Below are 23,820 nucleotides of genomic sequence, written 5' to 3'. Positions count from 1 at the left end.
AATTACATACTTAATTTTACGCAATTTTGTTGATGAAAAAAGTTAAAGGCAAAATCAATGCACGAAATTAATGTGAATGATTTTCCATGCCTGGCTAAAGATAATCTTTAAAGTCCGATATCATAACAACTTTTCTATGTATAAGATTTCAACTTGTTTTATATGTTCCAGATACTCTAAAATTCCGCATTGAACGCTCTTAAGCCTCGTAAGTCAACTGACCGAAAGCCGTTTGACCGAATGGGTCAATAGGACAAATTTTTGGATAGTGAGAAATTGAAGTAAGAAATTGGAAATCTTTGGCACAACAAAAATTGAGATCAAAAGATAACGTTTGACATCATGGACTAAGACGAAAAAAAAACTCCAAATTGCAAGTGCCAGAAAAAAACTAGAAAAAGGGGAAAAGTTCAAAAGCTTTGACAGAAAAATCGCAATCTGAAAGTTAGAAAAGTTTCTAAATCCCGGACGTTGAAAATGTTTTAAAACCTCGAGCAAATTGAATTTGGCTAGTATCTGGGACTTAGAAAAATATTTCAGCGCCGGCTATTGAAATTTCATGATCCCAGGACTGGAAAATGAAATCATAATTCCGAGGACTTATTGAGGTTTTTTACAAAGGAAAATGTTGATTCTGGGAATTCAATAATATACATAAATCCTAATAATAATATAATATTTGGCCACCATAGTATTCGAGGTACTTTGCTCAGCAGGCATAAACTTTAATCAAACACATTGTTGGTCTTTGTTTGCCGAATAGCACCCCGAGTTTTACAAGAATTTTTGATCTGCTAAGAACTTTGAAAATACATTGAAATCTCAGACTTTGAAATATGGCAGCTTGATTTTTTTTTCTGTACGAGATCTCAACATTTGCGACACAAATTAAAATCAATATCATCAATACATTTGTTTTGCCAATAGGCAACGAAATATATTTTTCTGATTTTTAACAGTTAAAATTTCCATTATTCAGATAATTTGAAAACAGTCAAGATCTCTTATTGTTAAAAGATTGTTTTACAAATTGTGGAATTTAGTAACTAATTTAAAAATACTTAGAAGAATGTGTTTCTGAAAGACCTTCCAAGCAACTGTTAGACAATTCAGTTTTAGTTCGTAAACTCCTCAAAAATCTCAAAACGAACTTTAACCCACTCAACTACTCAACATTGCTCTGGATCACTTAACAAATAGGGTAGATGTATAAATGTACCGCATGGAAACTCCATATGCTGTGATAGTAACACACCATACTACATTGAATATCAATAATATCCCCCTCCTAACTGATCCAATCATCCATGATTCAGCATCACGGTCACCACCGATATCGATGGACAACCACGCGTCTCCATGGAATTGATAGCTTCAGCGGAATTCGTATTTCGTTTTGACAAAAATTTCCATCATTACCATAAGTATTTTGCACCAAGGGGATAATTTAACAATGTAAAGAGTTGCATTTCTAGCTAATAAGACGAACAATTGGGCCCATCGATAAAAGTCACCTGTTCTTCAATTTTTCTTCGAGTATTGGATATTTTTGACTGCTAGTGCTTTCCTTCGAAATTTATGTATGGGCCCATTAGAAACTAAGACCGACATTAGGGACGTATGTGGATTCATCATGTGCTAAAAAACACCCATCATCCCAACCAATGAAAAGCACTTGAACTACGAGTTCATTTGGTCGTCCGCCCGACCAACAATGTACAGTGAAATTCCTTTCAATACATACGAATCGTGTTCAAATTGTCAAAAACAGGTCACAACCCGCAACATCACTCACCTGCATATTTAACAATCCAATCACATTCCCACTACGAGCCAATACCAAGCGGCAAACACCACTCGGAAATTGTACCCACCCACAGGCGATAAAAAGTGCTGCTTATCGAAAATATTCTTCAAACAACGTTCACGTCGAAAAAGTGCGTTACACATTGCTTCAACTAGTTCGCATACATAAATACAGCAGCCGTATAATACATAAATCTCCTCGCGTAGCATAGCCCGTAGACAAGCTGCTCTCCCGAGCAAACAGTTTGCATACAACATATTCACTCCTGTGTACATAATAACAAAAGCTATATGCACAGAAAATACATGTTGGGATTCGCAGCCTAGAACACGATAAAATAATAGCACTCTGATGGGCCAAAAACGGAAATGCCCCGATCCCGGGACCACCTTCGGACAGTGCATTTCCGTGCAGTCCGTCACGAGTTGTTTGTGTAGCCCCAAAGTTGCAACGCAAGCACATGTAGACACATTTCCTACTTGTACATAGTACATAAATGCATGCAGCAATGCAATGCATCTAATTCGGCAGCATCGTGTTCAATCATTCAAAATATCAAACATATCCATCGTACTCCGGTTCATCATATAGGTTCAACAACCCTAGTGACAACCGGTAGAGCAAAGTAGTGCTTTGCTCACATACAAACACCTCTCCGCTCCAGCATAGAACGTAATAATCTCGATAGGATGCTTTTACATCGTTTTACACCAAAATCCCGAACGATAGTTATCAGAAGAAAATGGAAGCAGAAAACAAATCTTATCCCCAAAAACTGTCACACCCGCAGCGTCTTGATCAATCGAGACAGACACATCAAAAAGCGTTCGCTACCGCATTTCCGGGAAAGCTTCAACCCTAAAAATTTTCCATCCAAAAAAATCGTCGGTCGCAAAAGGCTTATCCCGTCATGTCCATTACCACCAAAATCCAACGCCGACATCATCCGGGCAGTTGTCATACATCAGGCGCACTGAAATTTCCCCGAACTTCAATCCCATCAGGACAAATTGACAACAGAATTAACTACTGATTTCGCCAATAAACGGATTGGAAAGCGAAAAAAAAAAGGATTCACTCTGATCTGGCCAAAACATCACATGGCCATCAACAGCAGAGTAGCAACGCTGTTGGGTGGCAGTCACGATAAATGTGCAATACTTTTCAATCTCGGGAAATCCAGTTGAGAAATTTGTAAACTTTCCTACTTTAAATTTATGCCGTGCGATTGTGCACCGTTGTCGTCTTTGTAGTCGTCTCTGCTGGTGACGTAGGATGACTTTTCGACACAGGATAAGAAATGGAAAGAAATGGATCAAGCGGTGTTGCGTAATGTGAGTTTTGCTGAAATAATTTTTTTTTTTTTTTTTTTTTTTTTTCTTTATTATAGAGATTTTTAGCCTGAGGCTAGTTCATCTCTTAGCTGAAATAATTGCTATGGCCATATAAACTACAATGCAATGTTATTAAAAAGAGTAGGGTTGATTACCGGTACTTTCGGTACTGGCAGTAGTTTTGTGAGAGAGAAGGATTAGTAATTTCCATTTGTTTCCACTACCTTATTTGCTTATCCTTGACAGATACGCGTATATCGCCTACAAAGTGCAGACTGCTTCAGTGTATTGTACAAATACTCGACTGGTACAGTACAAGACACTGAAAAATCCGCACATTGTAGACGAAATACGCGTATCTGTCAAGGATAAGCAAATAAGGTGGTGGAATTAAATGCAAATTACTAATCCTTCCCTCCCTCTCCCTCTCTTTATACAGGTATTCCACTATTTAAAGACGCTCACATTCATCAGGATTCTATAATTTTGTTTTAAAATCAAACATCCAAATGTCATTTAAAATGAGTGAGATTGGTAAATATGTCAATTGAATCTACTTTCCTTCGAATATGGAGGCTCACGGACTCCAGTACCAATCCAAGTACCAAACATACCGAATTGAGCTCCCGAATTCGAAGCTTTTCACATTCATTTTAAATCACATTTGCATGTTTAGGACTTTTTAAATTTGAAATACCGGTAAACACCCCTAACGAAGAGTAAACCAAGCGATAATTGGGTGGGAAGTGAATGAGTTCATATAGGTTATAAAAAATGGTTAATTAGTTTAATTTTTTGAAAAAAATGGCAGTCCATTAACCCTTATGTACGTGATGGAATTTTTGCATTTTTATTCACAGTGTTATTTATATTTATATTTATTATTATAGAGATTTTTAGCCTGAGGCTAGTTCATCTCTTAGCTGAAATAATTGCTATGGCCATATAAACTACAATGCAATGTTATTAAAAAGAGTAGGGTTGATTACCGGTACTTTCGGTACTGGCAGTAGTTTTGTGAGAGAGAAGGATTAGTAATTTCCATTTGTTTCCACTACCTTATTTGCTTATCCTTGACAGATACGCGTATATCGCCTACAAAGTGCAGACTGCTTCAGTGTATTGTACAAATACTCGACTTTTTAAATTTGAAATACCGGTAAACACCCCTAACGAAGAGTAAACCAAGCGATAATTGGGTGGGAAGTGAATGAGTTCATATAGGTTATAAAAAATGGTTAATTAGTTTAATTTTTTGAAAAAAATGGCAGTCCATTAACCCTTATGTACGTGATGGAATTTTTGCATTTTTATTCACAGTGTTATTTGAATAGGAGCAAGATTCCCCGGTATTCCGTTACACAGATATCGGTTAAGTCGGATGGACGACCGATAGGCTGAAATTTGCGTAATATAATTTTTAAATCGAGGATTCTGAATATTTGACTGTATTTTTCTACATCCGAGATCTTAAAAAAAACTAAAACTTGTGATCTCGATTTACGAATATTCCAGGCCTTATAGTTTTATCGTAATCAAAAAATCTGGGTAATTTTAATTTTCGTTTTTAGAAAATGAAAAAGCACTGAATCATCTCATCAAAGTTCGAAAACACTGTGGAAAGTACGGAATCTGCTCTGAAGAGTTCAGACTCACTACTGAAAGTCCTGAATAACTTCAGATTAGTTTGTGATCACTTCGGAAAGTGTACTAAATTACATCATACAAGTTGAAATCACTTCGGAAACCCCTACATCATTCCAGAAAATTTCAGACAAGCACTGAATCATTTCAGGAATCTTCAGAACCATTCCGGAAAGCACTGAATCACGTCAGAAAAGTTTTGCACAACTGTTAAAAGTTCTGATTCAGCTATGACAAGTTTCGGAAAGCACTGAACCTCTTCAAAAGGGCTCGGAATCACTTCAGAAACGTCCGGGATCACTTCGAAAAGAACTGTATCACTTCAGAAAAGTTTGAAATCACTGCTAAAAGCACAGAACCACTTCTGATATAAGTGGAATCACTTCAAAAGATACTGAATAAGCTCTGAAAAAAATTGAATCACTTCGAAAAGCTCTAAATCAAAAAAGTTTCTCAGAGACCCATGGAAACTACAATAACAGGATCTTGGACATTTATGTAAATACGGAATTGTGATGAATTCACAAGTCCAAGATTTAAATTTTTATAAGATTTTATAAATAAGCTAAAAGGAGCAAATAACCAACAAAACCTTTTCAAACCAACGAACGTAGTTCCAAAGAAAACATATTCTAAGATCGCTGCAATTGAGCTACTGAGCCGTTCCACGCCAAATGACGAATCGGAAAACTTGACCTTCTCCGATTTGCAAAAAAACTTTAAAAAATTGTTTGTTATTGACAATTATTAACAAAAATTCGGCTATTTTGGATATTGTAATTCTTTTCAATAAATTGTAGCACGAAAACGTCACCTTTGCTTGAAATGACGTCTGAGACAAAGTTGTAATTCTGGGGAAAATATACATGACATTTTGTTATTAGTAAATTTGGGTAAAAATTCCAATAAAGTACTAAAAACTCAAATATCTCTAAAAGTAAAGTAAATGGATGTAATGTCGGCCTAAAGGCCCCTAATTTGGGCCCATATATCAGCAATCGACTAAATTTTTAATAGCGACCAAAAATATCCATTAGTACCGTCCCAATGACGCGTTCATCTCGATAAAATTGATAAATAGAAGATGTTTAGCGATGAGCCTAATCTTAGATCCATAGGCCAACATTAGAGCCATTTCCACTATATCTTCAGTTTTTATATGTAGGGGAGATGGCTCTAATGTTGGCTTATGTTTCTACGATTGGGCCCATCGCTGAAAATCTGCTATTTATCAATTTTATCTAGATGAACGCGTCATTGGGATGGAATTAATGGATATTTTGGACGCTATTGAAAATTTAGTCGATTGCTGATTGTATATATAGGCCCAAATTGGGAGCATTTAGGCCGAAATTACATCCATTTCCCCTATATTTAAAAAAGCTCATAAAAATGCAGTTTTGAAATATTTAAAACTTTGGAAACTTGAAATTTGACAAAATTCGACAAACAAAAACTTTTGGTAATTTTTTTTGAACATTTTGCTAGTTCCCTGTTTTATGTAACTTCTACACAGAAAACAATATTTGACACTCTTTAAATCGTTAGTTTAAGTGAATTCTACTAAGTATTCTAAAGTAGTGCAATAAATATAACTTCAAGGGACTACCCAGACAACCAGAATGCACGTATATTCGAAGTTGTTTTCGTGATATACAAACATATATACAAACAAACAATTCGTATAGAATGCAAAAAATGGCTTATACGTACAAAAGTGGAGGCCATATACGTGCATATTTTAATTTAATTTTAAACGAGTTGATTAAACATCATATACGATTTAACCTGTAATAACAAATTCATTTTGAATGATGACTCGATGTGTCATCGAGTCATCGCATATAAGTCGAAAATTTGCATTCTATACGATTTAACTTAAACATAATGTTAGGTATGCCATTCTTATATGCGATTTTGACTTAAACTGTAGCAATTAACGATACTGTCTGTACATTGTTATACGACTTCTGGTTGTCTGGGTAACCCATGAAACTAATTCAGTGTAAATTCCAACGAGAAATCAAAGTAATGTTTGAGGATAATTCCTAGGAAAATAAAAGGAACATTCTTTAGAATTCTGAAGTTAGGAAATTCCCTGGCAAATTTCAAGGGAATTTAAAAATGACTTACTAGAGAATTCAGAGGAAAATTATTGGAAATTCGAAGGAAAACTTTTAAGGTAGTTCTAAGGAGAATGTCAGTAGAATTCTGAAGAGAATTAAAGGAGGATTTTGAAAAAAATCAACACAAAGTTGTACAGATAGTTCCAAAGGCATTTCAATGTGTATACCCATTCTAGTAGTGCAAGGAAATTTCAAGAGTATATTCCAGGCAGAGTTGAAAAAAACATGAAAAAATCACCAGCATTCACTATGAAATGAATTTTTCATCCATAGTGAACTTTGGTGAGTTTTAGTGATTTTTTCAGCCCTGATTCCAGGACATTCTCATAAAAATTCTAAGGGCATTATGAGGTGAATTTCAGGGATACTGAAAGAAGAGTTCCGATGGAATTCTGTGTAGCATTTCAAAGAATTTGTGGGAGCATCCACGAATTGCATATGAGTGATGGGAACAGTTCCAACGAGGTCTGACTAAAATTACAAGGTTAGTTTTAGAAGAACTCCAATTTAATTGGAATGAAAACTACAATGTAGTTCTAAGGAGAATTTCAGTGAAATTCTGAGGAGAATTAAAAGAGAATTCTGATCAAATTTCAAATCAAATTTGTATAGATAATTGCAAAGGCATTTCAATGTGTATATCCAATACAATTCGGAAGATAGTTGTAAGGAAATTTCTAACGCATTCTGACAAGAATTCTAAGGAAATTCTGAGGTGAATTTTAAGGAGACTTAAAGAAGGGTTCCAATGGAATTCTGTTGAGCATTTAAAGGAATTGCTGGGAGCATTCCAAAGAAATTGTGAGCAGAATTCGATTTTGTCGGTGGAAAATATTGAGAGATTACTTGGAGAATGCTTATGAGAACTCCAAGGCAATTCTGAGATAATAATTAGGAAATCTGGACATGAGATGTCTAGAGTGTTGTGGAGAAAATTATAAGGAAAAACTGGAGTCTTAAAATCAAGATGCACTTCTGAAATAAATTCTAAGGTGATTCTAAGGAAAATCATGAGAAAATTTCGAATTTTCCTGTGAAGTGTTATGAGATGACATCAGGATTAAAAAGACTTCGAACACAGAAAAAATAATAAAAAACAAGATTCAGCCTTTTGAAAAACTTAAAAGATTCTAAGACTTCGAACATAATTTGAGATCCCATGCTTGGAGAGGTTTTCAAAATCCTGAACTAAGAATCCCTTCAAAATCTAGGACTTAAAAATTATTCAAATAATAAATAAAGAGAGGTACCGTTGTTTTCAGATGGAGATTAAGCAGATATTATTTTTTCTGTATTCCTTGATACATGTATACCTCGATATAACGTAACTTTCCTTTTTAACTATCATCGTTGATTTCTAACAAATAACAATTCAATCATACAAACCAACATTATCAATAGATGGGAGATTGTCTTATCTAGCTGATGGTGATTTTAATTTGCGAGATTGAATGGCCGTTTGCGTGAAAACTACGATGAAAGTCAAAAGCGACAGCTACGTTGTATTGAGGTACACCTGCACCTGTTTTTGGATAAAAAATAAAGATGCCATTTGCCAAACCAGTCATACAAAACAATATAAACTTTTATAGGATAAATGTGTTGCTTCAAGTACCTCTCTGTATGTGACCTCAGTTCAACATTCCGAAAATGCAGAAATTTTAAAGTTAAAGAAATGTGGGAAGTTTTCTATATTCAAGATTAACAGAAATATTTGAAAAAAAAAATGGAAGATGTGGACATAACCATATGTCCAGTGTCAGGCTCTCAGAGACTTCGAAAACTATGAAGATTCTGGCATTCACAAGACGCGACGCGAGACAAGACACAACACTTATCGTTCTTACAACTTTAAAATAAATTAAAATTTACCTTACTGTCGACCGGTTTCAGGCGTGATGCTGCCCATCTACGGGACAATTGTGCCGGTAGTTTCAGGCAGTGCTGATATATATCATTGTCATTGACAGACTTTCGCGCGATATTGACAAAATTGTTGTTCACATAGTCACTGATAGGACTTCGTCAAAATTTCATTCATTTTTTCGTCAATGACAAAGATTCACCTGGTAACAAAAAGTGTATTTTCGTGCATTCTGTGTCACATTATTGTTATCTAAGCAGTTCAGGATGTAGATGCTAGTTCATTTTAACAGCTCCGTGTAATTGTGTTGCTCAAGTCATTTAATTTTGTTACAAATTTATTAAATAGAAAAATCTACACATTTTCGTCACTGACAGCATTGTCCATTGAGAATTGAAAGCAGCACTGGTTTTGGGTCGCGTTAGGATTCAAAGCAAAAATCATGAAACTCAAACTAACCACGGTTTGGTCAGGATTCTAGCTGGTGAGTTTTTTTTAGCTTGATATCCGTAGCTACGATATCACGGCTTGTTATATTAACCGCAGTTGTTTGTTTGTTGATTTTTGTCTTTGAAAATCAAGTTTGATCTTGGGCATTTGTGAGATTTGATTTTTTTTATATTTTCCAATACTGATGCTCAGAATTATCTTGGAATTCAAATCAAAACTCCCTTTGAATTCTCTATAGAATTTCTCTCCCGAACACCCTTCGAATTATTTTATGTATTCCCCCAGAATCATCTTCAGAAATCCTTAAATTCTTTTAACCGCTCCTCTGTATTCATAAGCATTTCTTAACAAGATTTTCTCAAACATGATTTAAGGTGCAAAAATTCTGATTTTTTCAGGAGATCTCCAAAAATTTAACTCTTTTTGTAGACTGTCGGTCTCATAGGCATCTACCATCTCGCGATCCCTAAATTGTCTAGATAGTCAAATCTTGGGTTTTGTATTTATCTTCGCCACTTAATCTTGAAAATGACAAAAAATTTAAAATTTTCTCCAAAAATTCCCATGTTTCTTAGATTTCCAAAACTTGTACCTGGATCTAATTATTTTTTCGAGCTCATGAAACTATAAGCAATTTCTTACTTCAATCAGTTCTAACCCAGTTGCAGGCCAAAAAAGATAAAAACATTAAAATTTTGACTTGACCTTCTCCGATTTGCATGAAACTTTGCAAAATTGTGTGTTATCGGCAATCGTTCACCTCTTTGTTAAAGTTCGGCCATTTTGGATCTAGTATTTGTTTTCAAAATGAAGTAATTGAACATTTTTCAATAAATTGTAGCACGGAAACGTAATTTCTGATCGAAACAAAATTGTATAGAAGAGATAAATCTTTCTGAAAAAAAAAATCACGGTAGTTTTTTCTAGTAATTTTTAGTAAAAAATTAAAAAAGTGTTATAACTGAAATAGCTCAAAAAGTATATCTTTAATATTTATAATTTTTTTTGATAAAGCTCACAAAAAGGCAAACTTTTGGAGTATTTTAAACCATGGACACTTGACTAAAAGTCGTAGAACATCAGCATTTGAATTTTGTTATTGTAGTCCCTGTGAAATTTTTCTGTAGTGATTCAGTACTTTTCGAAGTGATTCTATTTTTTTCAGTGCTTATTCAGTATCTTTCGAAGTGATTCCACTTATATCAGAAATGGTTCTGTGCTTCTTTGAAGTGATTCAGTATTTTTCGAAGTGATTTTGAAGAGGTTCAGTGCTTTCCGAAACTTGTCACAGCTGAATCAGAACTTTTAACAGTTATGCAAAACTTTTCTGACGTGATTCAGTGCTTTCCGGAATGGTTCTGAAGATTCCTGAAATGATTCAGTGCTTGTCTGAAATTTTCTGGAATGATGTAGGGGTTTCCGAAGTGATTTCAACTTGTATGATGTAATTTAGTACACTTTCCGAAGTGATCACAATTGTCCCGTAGATGGGCAGCATCACGCCCGAAACCGGTCGACAGTAAGGTAAATTTTAATTTATTTTAAAGTTGTAAGAACGATAAGTGTTGTGTCTTGTCTCGCGTCGGGTCTTGTGAATGTCGTGTAGTTCTTACGTTAGCACAAAACATAAGAAAATAAGTGAGGATTCTGGCACTTTGAAAAAAAAAATCAAGGTCTTGGTCTCAAAATTTCTGGTCCCGAGCGGAATAAAATTTTAGAATTACTTATCAGCTATAAGCTACCAGTTCCCAACTGAAATGACTGTAGCAGTTTCAAAATGGCCCCTGTCACTAAATAGTATCATAATTCAATATAAGCAAGACAAATCAAGCCGAGCAATGCATGCGGTTCTAAACAAGATTGATCAATTCTCCCCATCTCTTTCGTTAACTACTCGGCTACTAAAATGCTTCCTGTCGTGTTTGTCTTATTACATGCTAGATAAAAGCTTCTTTTATCGAACTGTGTGTTGAAAATACTCGGAAATATGTTTACATGGTTGTAAGAATTTTGAGATCAAAGATAATCGATCACTACACACTTAGAAATACCTAATTTTACACGTGATGGAATCCATCTTTGACAAAAAGGATGAGACGTAAACAAACATGTCATGTAAAATTAAGTGCTCCGAGACTGAAAAGTTTGTTACTTGACGAAAAGTACGTTTGATTGAGCTGAATTTTGCGTCTATTATGATTCAATTTTATGTCAAAATTGACCCTCGTATATGTCAGTCTCAGAGCACCTAAATTTACATGATTTTTTCTAAGTGTGTACTCCATAGGACCTTATGCATTGTTTGACTTGAAATCTTAACGATAAACGATTGGCTGGTTCTTCTCTAGCTAAATTACCAACTACAAACGACGGTATCATCCGGGCACACACACGGACCGTACACACTTAAAAATTACTAATTTTACGCGTCACGAAATCATCTTTGACATAAGGGATGAGACCTAAACAAACTTGTCATGTAAAATTAAGTGCTCTAAGACTGAAATGTTCGTTACTCGACGAAAAGTACGTTTGATTGAGCTGAATTTTGCCTCTGTTGTGACTCAATTTTATGTCAAAACATACGCTCGAATATGTCAGTCTCAGAGCACCTAAATTCACATGATTTTTTTCATTATTTCAGCAAAACTCTCCATCCACCGCTCCGCCATACTCCATCCAGATCCACCAATCGAAGCAACTAAATTACTTTTCAACCCCGTCTGTACAAATTCACCCTAATTTGCCAGCTTCCCTTTGATATTCACAGAAGTCGAATTTATTTTCCAATTAAAATTTATCCACTTTATTTATGAACCGTTTTCCGAGGAAAAACTGTTCCCCATAACACTCACACAAAACTCCCAGCATAACACAGCTGCCGTTTCACCCTCTCATCGCTTCAAAATACCAACGTCTTCGACATTCGACTGTGAGAGTGTGCCATATTGCTTTATCGGATCGGATCTCAGTCAGCAAAATTCCTTTCATCGTTTCGGCATATGTAGCATACGATCTTTGATCGCACCATCCGCTCACCAACCCCCACACTAAATACATACAGAGACACAACAAGAGCTTGCTTGACTGACAATTGCATGTGAATATCGATATATCCACTTTCAAATGCTGCACAACCAGAAATGTGAGCACTACCGTAGACGTCAAAACTGTCTCGCATCCGAATCTTCTGCTGCAAGTTCTCCCCCTTCCCCAACAGGATGTGCTCACTCTCTGCCAAGATTAATCGGTTGTGTATCGATATGCCATCAGTTCACATGCTACGTTCCCGCTACAGTAGAGTGTAGTGTGTGCTTTGTTCGTTGCACGAGTGTAGTTCATTCAGTAGCTTAGCAGCATGTTATCTGCTTGTAGGTGTTGGTAGATAGTAGATATACGAGTACACGTCTCCTGGTTTGCATGCGAACATACATGCACTGCATGCCAAGAGCATGCCATATGATGTGTGTATTCTATGCTTTACTGCATTTCGCATAAACAACTTCTTCTGCAAGCTTTTAACAGCAGCAACTACGTGCTGGCATCCCTCGGGATATCGTTCATTGAAAAGTCGGAAACGTGCGAGTGCCCGGCGTTCATCGAGAGCAGAGCGGTGCGTGATGAAATATGCGTTTTAATTATAGCAAATTGAATGACTATCGTGCGGGGCTCATTGAAATATAGAACGACACCTGTTTTGGAACTATTTCCATTGGGGGTTGCGTGTTTACGAGTGCTCCTAAATAGGGGGTTGTTCAGCGTACACGGTCAAGGGTCGGAGAAGAAATAGGTGTGAAGTATATTTAGCTTTAAGTTGGTATAAAGCAATAATCCAATTATACTTTGCACGCAGAAAATTCATAGCCATAGAAAATTCGCGAAATTATGACTGTAATTTAGTTTGCATGATCGAGACGATTATGCCTAATGAGTGTGTATTTATATCGAGTTCAATACCGTAGTTGTTGTTCCAAGCGAGAGTGGTGAAATTCACAACGGAATTCTAAAACGGAACTATGTTTTGATGTAAAAAAACCTAAAAGAATAAAAACGAGAGCTGACATCACGAGAGATTCATTACATTCCAGATGATCAATGTAAAGCCGAGTCGTAGAATGTATGACAAAATCTGCAATAAGCATGGATAAATTCTAAAATCTTGTGGACGTCATATTTCAATCACCCCTATAGAAATGTGTACATTTGATCAATCAATCCGACATAATTGCACTTCCCAACAAACATTTTCAAGTAAGTCTTCTTTGCACGACGTCAAAATCTTACTGGCATTTTGAGATATTTTCATGAAAATACTGTTGCTTAATGTGCATACACTTAAGCAACCCAAAGCAAACGCCATTGATCTAATTGAAATAGAAAACCTCTTGAACGAAATTTTTTATTTAGAGTATCGACAAACGGGTTAGTTCTATTGAATTATACCGGCAGGTCTAGAGGTTTTAAAAGATCATTCAATCAACGTTGTTTGATTATTTATTTTTATTATAGGTGCTCTAACCAATGAATCCATGTAGTTTTGAAACCTTGTTAATTCCTTTCCCTTATATCGACAGGGGCAGTGTTCGGAAAAACTCAAAAACTCAAACTCATGCTAGAGATTATAAGATTCGCCTTAAACATTTCTACGGGTGCACGACGTTAGGCATGGACGTTAGTCATACATACGTTAGGCATAAATACGATATCCATAATGTACGATAGGCACAATGGACGATAGATGTAATTCGTATTTAAATGAAAAATCCTTACATTTCCTTTTCTCTCATGAGCTGTTCTTTGCAAAGTATCTTAATCTTCTTTGTTCGTTCATGATTTCTATTATTTACAGATAAGAGTCAAAGGCTTAGCAGGGTTTTGATATTTTTTATGATGGGTCATTCAACCGAATCACACAATTTTCCATTATTTTTATCATGAGCTGTTCTTTGAGAACAATCTTTATCTTCTTTGTACATTCCTGATATCTGTTATTTTCAGATGTGATATCTAAAGGCTAGCTGTGTTTTAATATTGACAGTTTTTAATGATGGGTCATTTGGCCGAATCATGAAATGTTCCATTCTTTTTCTGATGAGCTGTTCTTGTTTTACATTCAATACAATCTTAATCTTCTTTGTACATTCCTGATGTATGTTATTTTCAAATGAGAGCTAAACGCTTAGCTTGGTTTAAGCGTGAGTTTTTTTTTATGATGGGTTATTTGGCCGAATCGCAAATTTTACCATTCTTTTTCTCATGATTTGTTATTTAAGAACATTCTTCTTCTTATTCTTCGTTTTGGATTAGAGTTCACTCACTCGAGAAAAAGTGACACAAGCTGCGATCAATATTTGCTAATCATGAACACTAAATGTTCATTATTCATTTTTCATGAACATTTAGTGCTCTTGGTTGGTAAATATTTCCCGCAGCTTGTGCCACTCTTTCTCGAGTGAGTGAACTCAAATCCATCCTTACTTTCATCAATTAGGTTGACAGTTCTGGTACTGTTGGTACTGTTTACAAGCACTTTGTCGTTTTTTTTTCGAAAAAAAAATATTCTAAAATTTCCGAATTTTAGCTTGCAAATTGTCGAGGAACAGCGCGGTGAAACGATGTTGCTCGTGGACAATGCAGACATGTGGTTTACATCTTACTGCAGTCTGAAAAATTATCGAGAAAATCTACCCAAGAAAAAATTAACTAAGTCCATGTAAATAGTACCACTGAACTGTCACAAGATTGAGGTTAACTCTTACGGTGCAAACCCTAATAGATCAGTGCACGTTTATGTAAAATTTGTCACTTTCGAGTTGCTTTTTTTGTGGTTCCCATTCTTTTTCATCTATTGCCGTCACTTTTTCTTCGGTGTGAAATGAACGAGAACAAAATGCGACGTTCGGAACCGTGCACTGATTTCAAGAAAATGAAAACTTGAATACGCATGTCACATGCAGCCGAGGATTCTTTTGGCGTGCGGTAGACTTTAACATGTTTTAGTAGCTGAGAATAAAATTGTAAGCAGCTGACGTGATCCGGGAGAACATGTAGACACATTATCCTTCGATATGCGGGTGTCCAACAACATGCCTACCGTTGCTACTAGTGGATCGTATGGCATGCAAGCATGGCATCTCACTCAAAGGAGGATGCGAGTAAGTTATGGATTGCCACCAGCCTCTGAGACTTCGACAATCAGTTGCTTGTTGATATGACATGGCCGTTTCGCAACAAGCCTTGGCTTTTATGTTCGCGGATCTTTCTCCTTTTGTAGTCGTTGCACCCACTTTCGCTGTCGATGTTGCAGATCGATTTATCGCTATCCGTAATAAACTTAGCGAATTTTCCGCCAGAGTTGTTCTACACCTATTCTCACCTTTTTGATGAGTCAAAGATGGTCCCGATCAAACTACCTACTGACACAAACTACCCTGCCTTAGTTTAGCTCACTAATGTGGTGGCAATGTGGCTTCTGCTAACGTGTAAAAACATCATGTCTACGTTCGCCACACGGCATACGGTTTATAGGCGATGTTGTGACATGTTGTTTGAGGTCATATGGTGACACATCAGTGGGTGCCTCGCCTAAGTCAAGGTGCCCACTGATGTGGCGAAGGTATGGCATCTGCTAGCATCTCAAAACATTATGTCGACGTTCACCACACGCCACACGACTTTGACATGATGTTTTAACATGTTGACTGATGCCACATCGCCACCACACCAGTGAGCCCCAATCTTGTGGCAGCGGTGTGGTATTCGCTAGCATGTCAAAACATCATGACGACATTCGCTTCACTCCACACAACATCGACATGTTGTTTGATACCACACAGCCACCACACCAGTGAGCGCCTTTTCAAACATCGAGTTGAACTGAAAGCGGAAAAATCGATGAAAGCAGTTTCCGTCAAATGAAGCATGTATTTGTTTCAAATGAAATGAACTGATGAACTTGACGGAACGAGACAAGCGATAGCCAAGTCATTTTAACAGAAGGAATGTTCGTCGTGACTAGAACACAAGAAACACAATTACTTACAAGAAAATGATACTGCTCCAAATAAATCGATTTTGCGGAGAGTTGATTTTCTTTTCGTTGTTACGAAAATGCAGAACCCTGCCCCCAAGTAACATTGTAAGTTTTATCGAGGAATTCTACAAGTCTTATCATGGTAGTCTACAGAATTCTCAAAAATCACAATTCTTACTTGGGCTGACCTTCAGCTCCCCTTATCGACACTTATAGAACCAGCATATATCAGAAGCTAGATGTCTGAGAAGACTCAGATAATCACAATCCATACTGGAATTCCAGATCCAAGATTGAAGTTGCAGAATGTATATGAATAACATACTTATCAGCATTTTATACCTAACGTCCATTATTCCTAATGTATTTATGCCTAACGTAAATTACGCCTAACGTACGTATACCAAACGTATTTATGCCCTCACGGTACACTCAATTTCTACTGAGTACTAATCATCGATGAAATTTTTCGATCAAAAATGAATTGCTCTATATGTTGGTGTTGTTTATTGTTATTAGTCTATTGTTACATTATTTGATGGAAAACTAATAAACCATGCATGAGCAGAGCATGCTATCAAATTGACGTTTGGGTGGTTCTTATGTGTTTTAAGCTACAGTAGATGAATGAATTTCAGACGTTGTGAGTGCGAGTGCGTGAAAATGCATGAGCATCTCAGCGTGAGATTTGTTTTGCTGATTCGCACGTGATTTTAATCTCTCGTGAGAGCTCATTGAATGAGAGAACGATTGGCAAAATTCGAGTAATCACGGACTTCATTTATCCACGTAAAGCACTCTGCTTATCAATATTGAATGCTGAGTTTAGATATGGCAAAACTGTCGATTATCAGAAAAAAAAGAATTGTGTGCATAGTAATGATAGTTTTGTGCAGGGTTGCGGCCATTCGTTTGCTAAACAAAACTTTTGCAGATTAAAAGGAAAAATCGACGAAACCAGGTATGCACACTTAGTTTTTTCTACCGAGCTCGGCTGTGCAAATCTCAGCAAAATAAGTTTCACTGAGATCTCTGCAAAAGTGACATTTGATTGCTGAGTCTCGGATAATGCTTAGCTGAATCTCAGCAAACAAATGAAATATTTGCTGAGATCTCAGTAAAGCTTTTTCTGCCGAGATTTGCACAGCCGAGACGGTAGAAAAAACTAAGTGTGTACAATCCTAAATAGAGCTGGAATTAGGGCGTAGCAGCTTTTGTAAACAATGACTTCTCTCGATGATTTCTCGGAAGTCATGGCTCTCCCTGGCAAATCGACATCACCATCGAGTAGATGAAGACTTCTTCTACCCTATGGATATGTTGGTTTGTGTAGGCGTGCATTGAATTCCGATAAATCAACGAGAGAAGTCATTGTGTACAAAGGCTGTTACGCCCTAATTAAAGCTCTATCTAGAATGATTCTACTAAAACGGGCATCAATCAATTTAAACAAAACTTGTTTTTCAGAAATATGAAATCATTTTATGATATAATGATGTGTTGTGCTTGTATGTTACAAGAAGAGGTTGTAATTTAATTTACGTGTTTGACACATAAAATCTGCCAATGTTGCATTCAGACAATCACAATCAGCAATTGTATGATCGGTGAATATTCACTGGTCATGAAGAATGAATATTCATTGATCATCAAATTATGACTCTCTGAAAGTACAAAATGAACAAGTTTCATGGCTCAAACAGCTAATGATTTCATAAATCCAAAAAACATTTTTTTTATAGTAAACTAATGGCCGCAAGCCTGGTTTTGCGCATAGCTAACAAGCGGGTTCAATCCTTCACAATCTCGTACTGGTATAATAAAATGTAATGGAATAATAAACTAATGCTTGTAGGTATTTTCTCACGTCAGTAATCATATCAATTTTTAAACGCACGCCATTCAAATGTTGCTCCTCCCCGCTATAATTACACTACCACAAACTAGAAAATATTAAATACCTAGCATTCCGTAGTAGGTAGAGCGGTTTATTGTAAAAACGATAGCGCAATTTCACTGCAGACAAAGCGTAATAATGAGCTTTCTGAATGGTGCTTCATCACGCTCCGACGACGATGACGACCGATGATGATGGATACCAGACGAGGGGGGAGGGCAAAACTAACTTTAAAAAGCACAAAGAAATGCAAATGCCATCCTTACTATACTAAATTGTATCCATCTGAAAATGTGAAGCAACATTTTACTCGCACGAACATCACCAGTTTCTATTCCCACGGTCGTCGTCACACCGCAACACCGCACCGGACTGACTTTTCAATGAACTGGAAAACAAAGAAAATTGTTTTCTGCAAATTTTCCACCGAGTGAAACTTGTGTCGGTCTGCAATCCAACTCCAAGTCTTAGGTTAGAACGCCTTAAGCTTTCACCTCCACCAGCATCATGACACTTTGCTTTTGCTGCATGAACGGTCACTAATTATAGAGAAAACTTTTTTCTGATGTTAAATTGTTTTTGTTTCGCTATGCTTCACCGCCCATACATATTTTTATTCGCTTTCGACCATTATTGCGCTGCAGGTTGCCTTTTTTATAACGGTTATCGCACTTGTAACAGACTATATTTACTAACCTTTTTCTGGGTTTATGGACTGAAAAAAAAAACAAAAGTAACCACCGCACCTTCCCGCAACCCCAACAACGGGAGCGAAAGAGATGAAAACATCAATTTCCAAACGGTTCGAAACAGAGCCGTCACGAAAAACTTCAAACAGAGGAAACTTTTTTCCGCTCTATTGCCGGTATAGATTCGCGAGAAGGAATGCACTTCCCCCTCCTTGAGAGTTTCGACGATATCGGTTGCCTTTTGGCGCATTGCTAAAAGTCATCGTTTTGTTGCTCAAAAAGGAAAATCCGTCGAACCCAATTGACGATGACGAGGACGAGCGTGCCGGGAAACAATTTCATTTTCCACCTCTTTTCTTCAGACCGAAACAAACATATTGGCAACGACGCCCAGAAGTGAATGATGATTGTTATCCCTTCGGTGGTGGTGCAGCTGGAGTTTTTCAACTTTTTGACATAGTCATTATATTTATGTTACCATTGTAATTGTTCAACGGTTTACTGCACACGCCATACAAATCCTATAAATCTCAATAATGTTCCCAAGAAGACGCCTATTTAATATCCGAAGAAAAGTTGGCACCACTCAATCATACATTGTACTGTACCGTTGCACATGCTTAAACTAGACCCACAAACCAGCAGCAGCAGCCATATTCATTCATTTTCCAAAAAGCTTCCAACAGACAAACACAAACCTGCAAGGAAAAAAAAGGTGAAGAATGTGACAGTTTAATGGTACAGTTTGATTCCTCTTGCCCGGAGAAAACATCTTCTTGAGACAAGAAACCAATCTCACTTAACTCCTTCGCTCGCTCCTTTTGCAATCTTTGTGTCACAAATGACGACAGCCCTAGAGCGTGGGCGAAAACGAAAGTAATCTGTTTGAAGTTTTTCAATTATGTTTATTGCCTGCTTTCCCCGTGTGATCGTTTTCGGTCTCTTTCCCTCTCGCTTTTCGAAAAAAAAGCAAATTGAATTAAACTCTAACACAATAACAATTGTGTGTGCAACGAGAAAGCAAACGACGACTGAATACTAATGACGATCATTGTTTGTATGCTTTTCTTTCTACCCCTTCGACTTCCCGCCCACCCAAACAGGTTAGACCAAATTCTTGGCAAACAAGGATCAAAATCAAAAGATGTGTATGCATCGAAAATTAGTTTAGCTTCTCGTGTAGTGAAAATTGAAAGACAAGTAAGTTGATTCCAGCATATACATGAGAGAGTAAACTGTTTCACTCAAGTGTAAAATTAATTCATCATCCTTCGCTCCGCTCCTTTCATCTGCAGGTTGACGACATAGAGACAAAGGTAGATACGTTTATAGAGTTATACATGCAGGATCGGAAGCGCCTTTTATCACTTCCACTCCATCCTGACACATCACATTCCAACAATCCAAACCTTCCATCGTTGCCACCGAAAGGGGGCGGAGCAGCGGCTGTAATCACGTCTGTGACAAGTAGTTCTAGTGGTTCGTTAAAAGTGAGTATCTGTAGCACCCTGCCACCGTGCAGCACGCTTTGGTCCTATACATGTAGCAATAGTAGAACTTAATTGAGCTTCCCTAATGCGATTATCCAGCTGATTTACCACCTGTTAAACAACGGCATAATTCAAACACTCTGATCTCTATTTTCTCTCTCGCTCTGTCTCATGTGGCCAGCCAAAACCTATTTTAATAGATAAACAATTTTCGGAACCGAATTCACCGATCGCGAAAACATTCGAAGAACCAATACAGCAGAGACGTCCACCAATGCAACGCGGATTCTCCGACCTGGGACATAGGATTAAGAAGCGAGTTACTTTAAGGTGAGTGGTTCACATTGATTATCATGCGTGATACTAGGATCACTCATGAAATCTATATCAAGTGTCTGTAAGAATGAAAACATTAGCATTGTTCTATTGTAATTAATCAACCAATGGTTGACTTTATGATTGAAAACAATTTTCATTATTTTGACGTAGAATTACGTCTTTCCGCAACAGTTTGGAGATGAAATTTCAAAAAAATTCACCCTAATAGCTCAGCATTACTCAACCATCATGACAAAACGGTTCTTTTCAGGACCACCATAAATGGAGTATTTTCTGGACATTTCTAGATAGAGCTGGAATTAGGGCGTAACAGCTTTTGTAAACAATGACTTCTCTCGATGATTTCTAGAAAGCCAAGGCTCGCCCACTCAAATCAATAACACCATCGGGTAGAGGAAGACTTCCCTTTCCCGTTGGTTATGTTGGTTTGCGTAGGCGTCCCTTGAGTTTTGAGAAATCATCGAGAGAAGTCATTGTTTACAAAAGCTGTTACGCCCTAATTCCAGATCTATCAAGATTTGTCAAGGGCATTAATCGGATGTCAGTTCTCATAAGATTAAATCCACTAGCGTGCACAGGAATCTTGTTAAGGAGGGGCAATTTTTTTTTCTATGGTGCATTCAACCTGGGTATGGGGAGTACTCCAAAGTGCGTGGTGGATGGTGTTATCCACCCACCACTGTTTTCTACTGTTCAATTTAGCTAATTTTATATATTTTTTGCTCTGTTGGTGGTTCATTTTCTTCACTGCAAACTACTTTCAGACAGCCAATGGAAATTGTCAATTTAATCCCATTGACGATATCGATAATAATCGGTTCGTTAAATAGTTGCGATAGTAGGCCTTTAACCGAAATGATACATTTGCTGCAATATTGTTGCCTTGGTGGTTCGATTCAGCTGAAGTCACGTCAGATGGTGGTAATAGCACCAACAAATCGACATAAATGACCAATAAGAATCGCATTCTCCTTTCGCATGTAAACAGTGCGCATAGCAGTGAACAAACAAAGTTCATGGTTTAAAAAAAATTCCACGCTTCCATACTACCAACATGGGTATCACTGCGATTTTGTTTGCCCAGCAACTCAGTCGCTGTCTTCCAATTTCTGAACCCTGTAGGAATCGGATCGTCTGAAAAGACCGGCAGCGAAATGTTTGATTGTGTAGAATTGGTTCTGAAAATCCAGAATAACATTGAAAATAGTTTTAGTTTTAGTTTTTGGCATCGTTTCAGTTTATTTTTTACTATTTAAAGGTTTTGTAAGCCCTATATACTGTAGTAGTTACACTTTACTATTACCAACAATCATAACGAAACTAACGATTTTAAATTGGCTCACTACTTGACTAGCCTATTGGTCCCAAGCAAATCGATTAACGTACCCCATTCTAGTCTAAATTCCAGTACAACACTATATTTGTTTTGATTCGCTATGAAAGTTTGACAGATAAAATGAGGGGTTCGTGGATTTTCCTATGTTTAGAGGGGTGCATCGATTAGCTTGGGACCGAAGATAGTACTAGAGATGAGCCAAAAAGTTGAGCTCGTTTCTTCGGGACCTTCTGGTCTTAGAGTTACCTCTATGCTATTACCGTTGCAAGTACGTTGAACTGGGTGATTTTCAGCGAAAATTGTAGTTTTTTTTTTTTTTCAAATTTGACCTAAATGCCAAGGCTAATAGGATCATTAAAAAGGTTTAAAAAATGTGTAACGATTAGATCAAAAGTGCACAAAACAATTTTGAAAAGCGAGTACAGTATTGTTAACGGAATGACGACTTGTGCGAAGGATTGAGCATATCAACCCTGTCCCAAAGTACCGCCAGTCGGGGTGACAGAAAATGATGCCGAACATTCAACATGTTTTAAAGATGATATAAAGGACAAACCCGAGTTTATTGCAATGCACATAGACAGCTGAAACTTTTTAGCCACGTTAACAAATGACTTGACATTTTCAGAGAAGTAATTCTTAGTAAGACAACAATAGACGAAGGTTCAATGGCAAACTTATACCCACTTTTCAATTAGGGAATCCAAAAGCTGTCTTTAAACTTTGTACAGTTGCAAAAAAGTCCATCCTCAGAATTCCTTGAGGTTCTTTTCAAAATTTTTAGAACTCTATGAGCTCTTTTGAAATTCTTCTCAGAAGTCATCTGGAATTATTTTTAGAACTCTTCCTGACTTTTACTCATAACACCTTGGAACTGAAATTCCCTTACAGTTTCAGAAGAATTTTCTCAGTATTATGCAGAAATGATTCCCTTAATGAGCTATAAATTATCGGTACTCTTTTGAAATTTCCTCAAAACCCCTTTGGAATTTCACTCAAAATTTAATTTTCTCGGTATTCTTTTCGGAATTATCTTGGAACTATCTGCAGGATTCACTAGAAATTATTCGCAGAATTTACATGGAATACTGAACTCCCCTAAGAGCTCTTTTTAAATTCTTCTCAGAGGTCCACTGGAATTATATTTAGAACTCTTCACTTTGGAACTGAAAATCTTTTAGAGTTTCAAAATTTTTTCCTGAAATGAACTAGAAATTATCCTCGGAATTCGCTTGAAATTTTGCTCAAAATCCCCTTGGAATTTCACTCAAAATTTTCACGGTATTCTTATCGAAATTATCTTGGAATTATCTGCAGGATTCACTTGAAATTATTCGCAGAATATTCATGGAATCATGCCCAAAAATCTTTTATTTCGGAACTGTCCTCAGAATTCAGAACCTTTGAGGTTCTTCTCGGAAGTCAAGTTTAAGTTGTCCGTCCATTCACCAAAACGTTGTAGTTTTTCTACCAGAAATGTTCAATAAAGCTTGCCCCTCCATTCACCAGAACTGTGCAATTTTTACATCAGTAATTTTCAATTCAGCTTGCCCCTCCAGACAGCAGATTGTTGCAAATCTGATACCATACATTTTCAATATAAACTTACACCAGAAAATTTGAATTGACCAGAACGATCCACAGATTTCCTTTTTCCATTTTCCACCAGTCATTTTCCATATAGCTTGCTTCTCCTATCATCAGAATGGTTTTTCACCAAATAAAGCTGCCCCTATTTTCAGATTTTTTATCATCAATTTTCAGTGAAGCAGCTTCCCTCCAATTATCAGAATGGTGCAAATTTTACACAA

General features: G+C 36.8%; 1 protein-coding gene across 10 annotated transcripts in view; it reads left to right on the top strand.

Annotated features, from left to right (window-relative positions):
* The window catches only part of KCNQ (KCNQ potassium channel), a 462,308-nt gene that overhangs the window by 392,092 nt on the left and 46,396 nt on the right, over window positions 1–23,820 (top strand). For all 10 annotated transcript variants that reach the window (XM_065237553.1, XM_065237551.1, XM_065237548.1 and 7 more), the window contains 3 exons: window positions 19,948–20,044; window positions 20,140–20,334; window positions 20,516–20,664. In XM_065237553.1, the coding sequence (XP_065093625.1) occupies window positions 19,948–20,044; window positions 20,140–20,334; window positions 20,516–20,664 (441 nt within the window). The remainder of the gene's footprint in view (window positions 1–19,947; window positions 20,045–20,139; window positions 20,335–20,515; window positions 20,665–23,820) is intronic.

The sequence above is a fragment of the Ochlerotatus camptorhynchus genome, unplaced genomic scaffold (genome assembly GCF_037179485.1).
Source record: "Ochlerotatus camptorhynchus isolate MF236.1 unplaced genomic scaffold, CSIRO-AGI_Acam_v1.1 ptg000631l, whole genome shotgun sequence".
Taxonomy (NCBI): Eukaryota; Metazoa; Arthropoda; class Insecta; order Diptera; family Culicidae; genus Ochlerotatus; species Ochlerotatus camptorhynchus.
This window is presented reverse-complemented; position numbering and strand designations above follow the sequence as displayed.